At 39.5% G+C, this 9035-nt stretch overlaps 1 protein-coding gene across 1 annotated transcript; it reads left to right on the top strand.

The window, feature by feature from the left end:
* Positions 1-2517: 2517 nt before the first annotated feature.
* On the top strand, positions 2518-4005 carry nog1 (noggin 1). The gene has a single exon (XM_039825960.1). The coding sequence runs from the start codon at positions 2928-2930 to the stop codon at positions 3594-3596; it is 669 nt and encodes a 222-aa protein (XP_039681894.1). The 5' UTR covers positions 2518-2927; the 3' UTR covers positions 3597-4005.
* Positions 4006-9035: the final 5030 nt, after the last annotated feature.

Raw genomic sequence — 9035 nt, forward strand, 5'->3', positions numbered from 1 at the left:
AGAAGTCTGCTTTTCCTCACTAAATGAGAAATCAGCAGGGAAGGCTACAATGACCTGTGCACGGCTCAAACAAGGAGATTCATTTTGAATGCATATCCTTAAGCACAGGGTTAGAAGTCTTCTCAAGCACCAGACCCCACAAAAAAAGGGTCGTTACATCGGCCGGTTCATTAGCCAAAAGGAACTGTGTTTGGTTAACTCGAGAATGAAAAAATGTCTCAATTAAGCAGGCGTCTGTCTCAAGTAGCGTGTCTTCTTAAGGAGGAATAGTTCACTATCAAACTGTTCCTGTGGTAAAACAGTAGGAAGGGATTAGAAGAAACAAAAACAACTCAGCGTTAAATGAGCCTGGCAATCCTGATGACATTTAATGAGAACCATATTTGGACTTCACCCATGCAGCCACATTAGAAATGAAATATTCCAGCGGGTGAAATATTATTTAACATGCCGGTTTTATTTTGAAAATCCCTGCCAGCAAGTTGAACTGCTTCATTTAAATTGTCAAAAAGAAAATAAGTGATTCAATCTTTTTTATTTATTTATTTATTTATTTTTTTTGCATTATGCTTTCAAATCCAGTGATGTCTTCTGAATGCTTTTAAAGAGGCCAACATGATGTTTGTATGTAATCTGTATGTGTGAGTCCCACATGTGAATGCACTGGATTGATCTGTCAAGTGTTTTTTTGGGGGTGGGAGGGCGATAGTTTATGATACGTGCTGGTCAGATGAAAAATATAGGGGTGACATTTTCCAGACTTTTCACCATCATTTACTGTAAACTAAATAAGTCGCTCAAGTGCTTGTGTGAATTAGCTCATTCAAAATGAAACAGAGATGCATTTATCTAAAGCGGATGGTTTATGGCTGATGTAGCAGCTGGCTAAGTTCTTCCATTAAATTATTTTTCAAAGAATGATTTTCTGAGCATGAGTTTAGACAGGTTTGCAAATTGTGATACTTTCCATGGCTGCTGCTTAGTGAGCGCTGTTTATTTGGGAGCTAATTTGGCCGGCTTTATTGAGAGGCTCGCCGTGGCACCGTTACAGGCAGAAATATTGTCCCACATGAGTTATAAATACACTGCAAAAAGTGTAATTAACAGGCCATTTCATCTCATATTCAGGCTGTAAATTGTGCCTTTCTTCAAATAAGGGAAATGTTCTGATAATTGGGTGATTTTATTTTGCTTGGGTTATGTGCAGTGTGCCTTGTTTGATTGTCTGGGGCCGACAAGGCGGATCACTCTACTTTCAGAAAAATGTCAATTCAATTAAGAAATATATAAACAAATTAAAATGTACCCTTAACATACAGTTTTCTCCTTGTGTTTCCCCCTTAAAGCTTTCACATGGTTAAAATTATCTTATTCCACGCTGTCTGACAATATTACATATATTTTGGTATCGGCTTGTTTCAGCTCTTTATTGAAGGTAAATGTTCAAAACTAAGACTCCATTTTTTAATGGCACAGTGACACACGAATGGAAATATTCTACACATTGTATACACATTTCCACAAAAGTCAACCTGACATATTTGGTATCTTTAGAGACTTTTAGGTTTTCTACTACAATGTAATGTAAAGTTTTGGCTGCACAGCATTAGATTGTAATGACTGACCTATGGGATGGCTGCTGCTGCTTATTATGGGCTTAAAGAAAAATAAGATCTGTGAGTACATTAAGTAATTGAGGATAGTTATTTCTTCTTTATTTGAAAAATAAATGTCTGAACAGACATGACCCTCTTTGAGCTCTAATTTTTTTTCTTTTACAATTCTCAAAGTACAATAATATTTAAAATTGTATGCATTTTACAGTGATGCTTTGTTTGGAGGGACATGGGCCAAAGTATGTATGTCAAAATTTCTTTTTATTAATGTACAGATTTATTTTCTTTATTTGCAAGATGTATCTAAAAACAAAAATCAAGCTGAGATTTGCCGACCCATGCTTTTGATTAAATCTGTTTGTCAAAGTAAAATTTGACTTTAAATGACCACAAATGTTCCCAGTTACACAAGAAGGACTTGAGATCCTAGCGCTACCGATTTTGGGCTTAAAGCAGAATTAGTGAAATCCTGAACACGTGGATCTATGGCGTAAAAGCTTTCGGGACCTCTAGTTTGTTTGTGGTGAAATAAATATTCTGATCCTTTAAGGTAACTGGGTAACTAAAGCAGCCAAATACATGTAGAGGAAAACTGTAGTAGGCCATATAGTATCATAAAATGGAAATGGAAGTGCCTCAAAAATGTACTTGAGCACTTGAGTAACTGTTCCTGTTTTGTTTTTTACAATAAGTTTGGGATGTTCTGGGAGTCTGCGAGACTCTGTGCTGGTACCTAAGGCTGCTTTGTAATCAAGCTCTAGCAGAAGGATTCTCAGGACTCTCAGATTAAAGACTTCAACATTCATTCCCACTGTGAGACTGATTCAAGGATGTCTGGAAAACCGAGAAGGGGCGTCTCCTCTCCCTGCGTACCCTCCCTCCTCAGTGCGGTGGAAGAAGGAGGTATTGGGGATCTCCTCCTAGACAACAAACCCACATTCAAAGAGGGGCGCACGCATTACGTCACGCTCCGTGTGGAGAATATAATGGGAGGTCGCGGGTTACGCTCAACGCTTTTCTGTACAGGAGACGAGAGGAGCATCATGCCGAACCCGCGCGCACGGAGCCCGAGAGAGAGAGATCTGAGCTTTGTCACGAAGTTTGTCATAAACTGTTTCCACTGATGCTGCTAACGGATGAACGTTTTGTTCCATTTCTGTGACGGATTTTCATCATGGGGAAAGCGTGAATTTCAAGGGACACTCAAAAACGCAGGTTTGGATACAGCTCACGCGTAATTGCGCACAAGAAAAGTGTCCCTTTTAGCAGCAGCTCCCCGTGCGCACTGATCTCCCCACCGGACCGTCCGACATGGATCAGTCTCAACAGTGTTTAGCCATGTATCTGCTCGTGCTCTCCCTCGGACTTCTGATGGACAGGGGGATTTGTCAGCACTACTACCTTCTCCGCCCCATCCCGAGTGACAGTCTGCCGCTCGTGGAACTAAAAGAGGACCCAGATCCCGTCTTCGACCCCAAGGAGCGGGACCTTAATGAGACCGAGCTGAAGAGCTTCCTGGGAGACTTTGACAGCCGCTATTTGTCAGTGTTGCCGCCCGCGGAGGACAAGTACACCGGGAACGATGAACTCGACGACTCTGAGGTCCAAAAGCCCGGTGGAGTACTGCCGAAAGAAATCCGCGCGGTGGACTTCGACGCCCAGTTCGGCAAGAAGCACAAGCCCAGTAAGAAGCTGAAGCGACGGCTGCAGCAGTGGCTGTGGGCGTACTCGTTCTGCCCGGTCGTGTACACGTGGACCGACTTGGGGAACAGGTTCTGGCCGCGATTCGTGCGGGTGGGCAGCTGCCTCAGTAAAAGGTCGTGTTCGGTTCCGGAGGGAATGGTGTGCAAACCCGCCAACTCGACCCACCTGACGTTACTGAGATGGAGATGCGTGCAGAGGAAAGGGGGACTGAAATGCGCCTGGATACCGGTGCAGTACCCGATCATCACAGACTGCAAATGCTCCTGTTCAAGTTAAAAAAAAAGAAAAAAAAGAGAGACTCTAAATAATAAATTATACGCTCATTATTTTTGTGATTCTTTTTTCACGTGCACTACCGAGTGTAGGAATGTATTTTCTGTATATGCGGTGCCATGCAGTTATATATAGCTCCCTGTACAAAGTCAGTATTATTTGTAACCAGAGGCTACTTTATTTGTGGAGAATAGTGGTTATATATTTTGTATTTATGGAGATATGGCGCATAGAGCCACGTATAAGGACTTGCTGTTTCCATATTTGGATGATGAAGCAGATCGACCTCAAAGCTAAACGTGGATTATTGATACAGCGGTGTATCGGTGACTTGTTTTATCCTGTAAATTAAGGAAATGTGCTATTTATTCTTTATATTCGTACAATAAAACGACACTGAAATGACATTAAATGACTTTCTTTCCCTTCTTTTGATCACTTCTACCCAGCCTGAGCGATTGGATGCATTAAGTCACCTGCCACAGTGCGCACAATGGGAACTTCTCAGCTAACACCATTTTACGCATCAGAAGCTTTTTACAATCATGCAATTATATACTGCACCATGGTTTACTCCACATTACAGTTCATGTGGTAACACTAGTAATTAAAAGCGGATTTGCTGATGATGTGTTTGGAAGTAGATATTTCTGATGGATATTGCGTATTTATCACACAAAGATTCAATATCAATGTTTGATTTAGAGCTGGGCGATATGAAGAAAAAAAATCAAATATGATGTTTTTGACAAAATACATCAATGTCGATATTGCAGCGATATCGTACGGTTGACTGTTGGTGCTTTCACACAATATATTTACACAATGAGAGTTTTGATAAGTAATCACCAACAATGTGAATACCATGACTAAGTGGGTAAAGGCAAATAATAAAACAGCTAGTAAGTCTGGTAAGTTCAGACAATTACATCACTTTACTGTAATGTAGCCATTAAAACCAGGAAAAGACAACACCTGGGTCATATCACGATATTACGATATCCCAAATCTAGCCTCATATATCGACGTCGATACAATATCGATATATTGCCCAGCCCTAGATTGATTTACAGACAACATGTGGTGAATAGTTCTCTCCTGGCCTCCAGTTAACCAACACTATCTTATCACTCTAAATGTGTCAGTCATACATCAGGCCCATTACATGCTGCTGATAAAGGAAGGAGCAGAGATTGAGTGATTGAAGGAATCAGCAGCTGCTAACAGCTCTCATTCTTTTCATCTGCACAACCCCTCCTCCCCATTTGCAGCCCAGCAGGAGCTGAGCTGAGAGCTGAGAGGCGCTGCATGGCTTTCTCCTCCAGTGGGAGAAGTGGAGCCTGATGCTCCACATGCATTCAAATATAATATAGTTTAATTACTGCTCTCAAATATAAATCAGTGTTAGAAAACAACCTACTGTATAGGCTGTTCATGAAAGATTACCTCCCCGGTGTCGAGTGGGTCTTTCGAGAAATTTAAACTTAATTGATTGAAGGATCGATGAGGGATCCATTAAACTGGACTGGAGAAACACCACACCAATGAGCGCTTAGCAAAGATGGAAATAAAACAGTGATAATAGAAAAGGAACAATAACGTTCCATAACACTCCAGCACACTTCAGAGGTACATTGTACTTTTTTCCCCACTACGTAACAGTTATAGTTACTAGTTACATTGTAGACTTATATTTTAGATACAAAACATCAACTCATAAAATATGATAGTGTTATAGATTAAAATCTGAATTGTCAATATACTTTACCTGCAGTAAGTAAAGTAGCAATTCCAATAATAAAACCAATAGAAATGTAATGTAAATTCTTATTTAAGTAAAAGTACAGAAGTATTATCGGCAAAATGTTTAAAAAGTTCAAAAGTACAAGTACTCTTTAACCAGCAGAATGTCCTCTGTGAGTTATATTAATGAATTATTATAATGTTGTAGCTGATGGAGATGGAGCTAATTGTAACTACTTTATATACTGTTGGGTAGTTGAAACTGTAGCAGTGCATTATATTTTGTGAACTGATCATATGTTTTTGGTCTTGAATGTAAAATATGAAGTAACTATAGCTGTCAAATATAGTGGAGTAAAAAGTGCAGTATTTCTCTGAGATGTAGTGGAGTAGTGGTATAATGGAAATACTCGGGTGAAGTACATGAATTGGGCTTATTTACACTACTTGAGTAAATATATTTACTCAATTACTTTCCACCACTGATGGAACTACCCAGCAGTATAGAAAGTAGTTAAAATGAGCTTTAAAATGCTGTTTACCTCGTAAAAAAATCATTAGTAATTTTCCACCATTATAATGTAACGATGCATGGCTATTCTGCATATTCATTTGGAAATGTAAGTACATTTTGCTTTTAATACTTCTCTACTTTTAATACTTCTCTACTTTTACTTATCATGATACTTCTGAATGCAGTTTTGTACTTCCACAGTGTGGTAGTGCTACTTGTACTGAAGTAAGTCATCTGACTACATCTTCCACCGCTGTGTAATCAGGGATTGCTTCACATTTGGCAGGCGGGTACCTTCCTCTCATTTTACTACCATCACATCATTTTTACTGAATCTGAATCTGATGATGCCAGTTAATCCCTTAAACTTTTGAACTCTTCCCGTAAAGTTTCTTCTAAATTAAGGGGGAAAAAAGAAAGCAACGTCAATAAAGGCACATGATTAACGGCTGCACCGTCAAAACTAATATTGTAGATGTCTTGTGCATTATTTTATTAGCATTTCCTCAAAATTCAAACAGATTCAAATTTTTGGGAAACTTTTGTGATCTTCCTCCAGAATCTGAAGTAAAGTCCTGTGGGTTTGAACAGAGTTGTTGGCCAACATGAGTTCGTAAAGATGGAGAAGAGGTTAAGATGTAAAAAATTATAGTTTTCAATAAATGGGTTGCGTAAATCGTCTGAGTTTTGTGTAGCTGCTTCTCTCTCATACTAACTGAAGACAACCCCCCCCCCTCCCCTGTTCTGTTCAGTGGGGTAGACTGTGGGGCACCAGAAAGCCTGTGTTTTGTTTCAGTTGTGTTTAGTCCGTAATGATGCTCCTTAGCCTCAGAGCCAGCTCTGCACGTACCCATGCAGCAGACAAATCCCTGTGCTTGTCACCGGATAGCAACGTACGGGCAAAGATCTCTACTATACAGCTTAAACAAACACAATAAATAGCCTTTGATGTGTGTGTGTGTGTGTGTGTGTGTGTGTGTGTGTGTGTGTGTGTGTGTGTGTGTGTGTGTGTGTTGGATCCTCAGTGTGTGTCAGTGATCCTCTTGTCTTTTCCATGATACTGTTTGTCCTGTTGCACAAAGCTCATGATGTTCAGGCTTCACAGTTGACAAGCTCTTTGGATATCCACCTATTTCAGGATTTTTGCCTCATAGTCGGGCGTTAAAGGATTAAAGGTTAGTCAGTTAACAGCTGACGGGAATAAAACATATCAGATATTCTTATAACTATCTGACTTTCTGACTACTTTCTATTATATTTCAATCTTATTTTGTCTATTGTTTTAAGTAACAAGCGTCCTGCCCAGTGTTTCCTCTATTTCTCTCGGTAGTCAGCTCTCTGTAAACCTTTCAGTATTTCTTCTGTGATTATTTCTTACAACCATATAGTCAAGATTTTGCCTTGTTTCTGTCCATCTCTCCCTCGGTTTTCCTGCTGTAAGCGCAGGCAAAGTGCTGACGCCGGTCAGATGATTTGTGTGTGGAGTAATACGTGTTGACAGAGCGCTTGGTGCCTGCTAATACCAGCTGCAGACTGGAGGATGCAGGACTGCTAATGCCCTTCGTCACTTCTGAGCTGGCTCTCAGCGTCGTCGCTCAGCGTGGCGCTCAGCGGCCTCGGCTGTCCGCAGATCTCTGCAGTCCGAGATACCCAACAATGCAATGCTTTTAGCCATCAGTAATCCATTAACTTAATGATCTCTTTGGTTATGGGCTCATTTGTATTGCTTCTCTACTCTCTCCACCCCCAACCTAATCAACTTTCTTGCTATGGAGAAAATTCTAAAGCCAAAACCTTGTTGCTGATTAAATTCTCCTACAGGGTTCAGATATTTTCCTGATCAAAGCAAACTTCTCCTTGTTAGTTTTGCCAACAATATCAAACATAAGTCATTCATTTTTCATTACCGAAGATAAAATTAGTTTTAATAACTTCCACTGGCTCATTAATAGGCCAAAGGTAGCCTTTGTGGCACCTTCATTAAGAATACAATAACAAGCCGAGCATGCCAGCTGAGTTTGTAAAAGTCAGACGGCTGAGGGATGTTTATTTAATGAAAATGACAAATTTCAAATAATGCAGTTGAGCACATGGAAGGATGTGCTGTTATGGTCGGCTTTGAAAGCTCTGAATACACGTTCACCACTATATTTGGACCACAACTCTATCACAAAATGATACACAACGTTTTGTGCTTTTTATGCAGTGATGAAAGCTGAAAAATACCTTTTGATCTTAATTACACTGGTAGCCCAGAGAGAGTTTGACTGGCAAGACATAGTGTTCTGCAGTGAGACACATTTCATGTAAGCTATATCATTTCAACTTGAAAAGACAGGATAGTCTAAGTGACGTTGTATTTTTATTTTCAAAAAAATTAATTGCAGGTATTTCCCATCCCCCTGTAATTGCCACTGTTTTAGGGTGTACAGTAGGTACAATGCATGTATGCTATAAAACAATTGATTCCATTTTCTAGTTTTCTTTTGTTTTCCATCTCTTTAAAAGAGTCTTTATGTTAAAAGTAAGATGATTCATTACAGAAAAATGACTGTTGGACCTGATGGTGTCTCCATCTTTACAAACTCAGACATGAGAAAAAGTTTTATGATGAAATGGCACAGACATAACCAACCAAAACATCTTTACTCTTTTTTCCAGCTTTTTCCAGACCTAAAATTAAGGAAATCAATCAATATTTAACTTAAGATAATGACCTACATTGTATTGATTTATGTATGTGTTTTTATTGTTAAGTTATAGAACAACTGCTGCTGAGGAAAATGTTTTATGTCTCGTGATTTCATGTCATTAACCTTTCCAACAAAGAATCTATTTATAAACCCAGTAGAATAATATGTATTTTCTATCTTGACAGTTTTTCATGATTGGTTGAATGATTTCTTAAGTGGACGACTAAAACACTTTTGAAACCGTCTGTTGTGTTTCTGCATTGTGCGTGCAGCACAGTGTCCCGATGGTTAGCACTGTGGCCTCGCAGCAAGAAGGTATCGGGTTCAAACTAGAGATGGTCCGATACCATTTTTTGCTTCCTGATACCTGAACTTGCGTATCGGCCGATACCGAGTACTGATCCGATACCTGTGTGTCATATATTTTATTATGTTTTAACAATTGTATACTACTATCCCTGTATTGATGTGATATTATTTTTAACTTTTGCT

Source organism: Perca fluviatilis, chromosome 15, assembly GCF_010015445.1.
Source record: "Perca fluviatilis chromosome 15, GENO_Pfluv_1.0, whole genome shotgun sequence".
Taxonomy (NCBI): domain Eukaryota; kingdom Metazoa; phylum Chordata; class Actinopteri; order Perciformes; family Percidae; genus Perca; species Perca fluviatilis.

Bases quoted from the DNA above. Each gene is read 5' to 3' on its own strand.
- nog1 (XM_039825960.1), top strand. From the start codon at position 2,928: ATGGATCAGTCTCAACAGTGTTTAGCCATGTATCTGCTCGTGCTCTCC.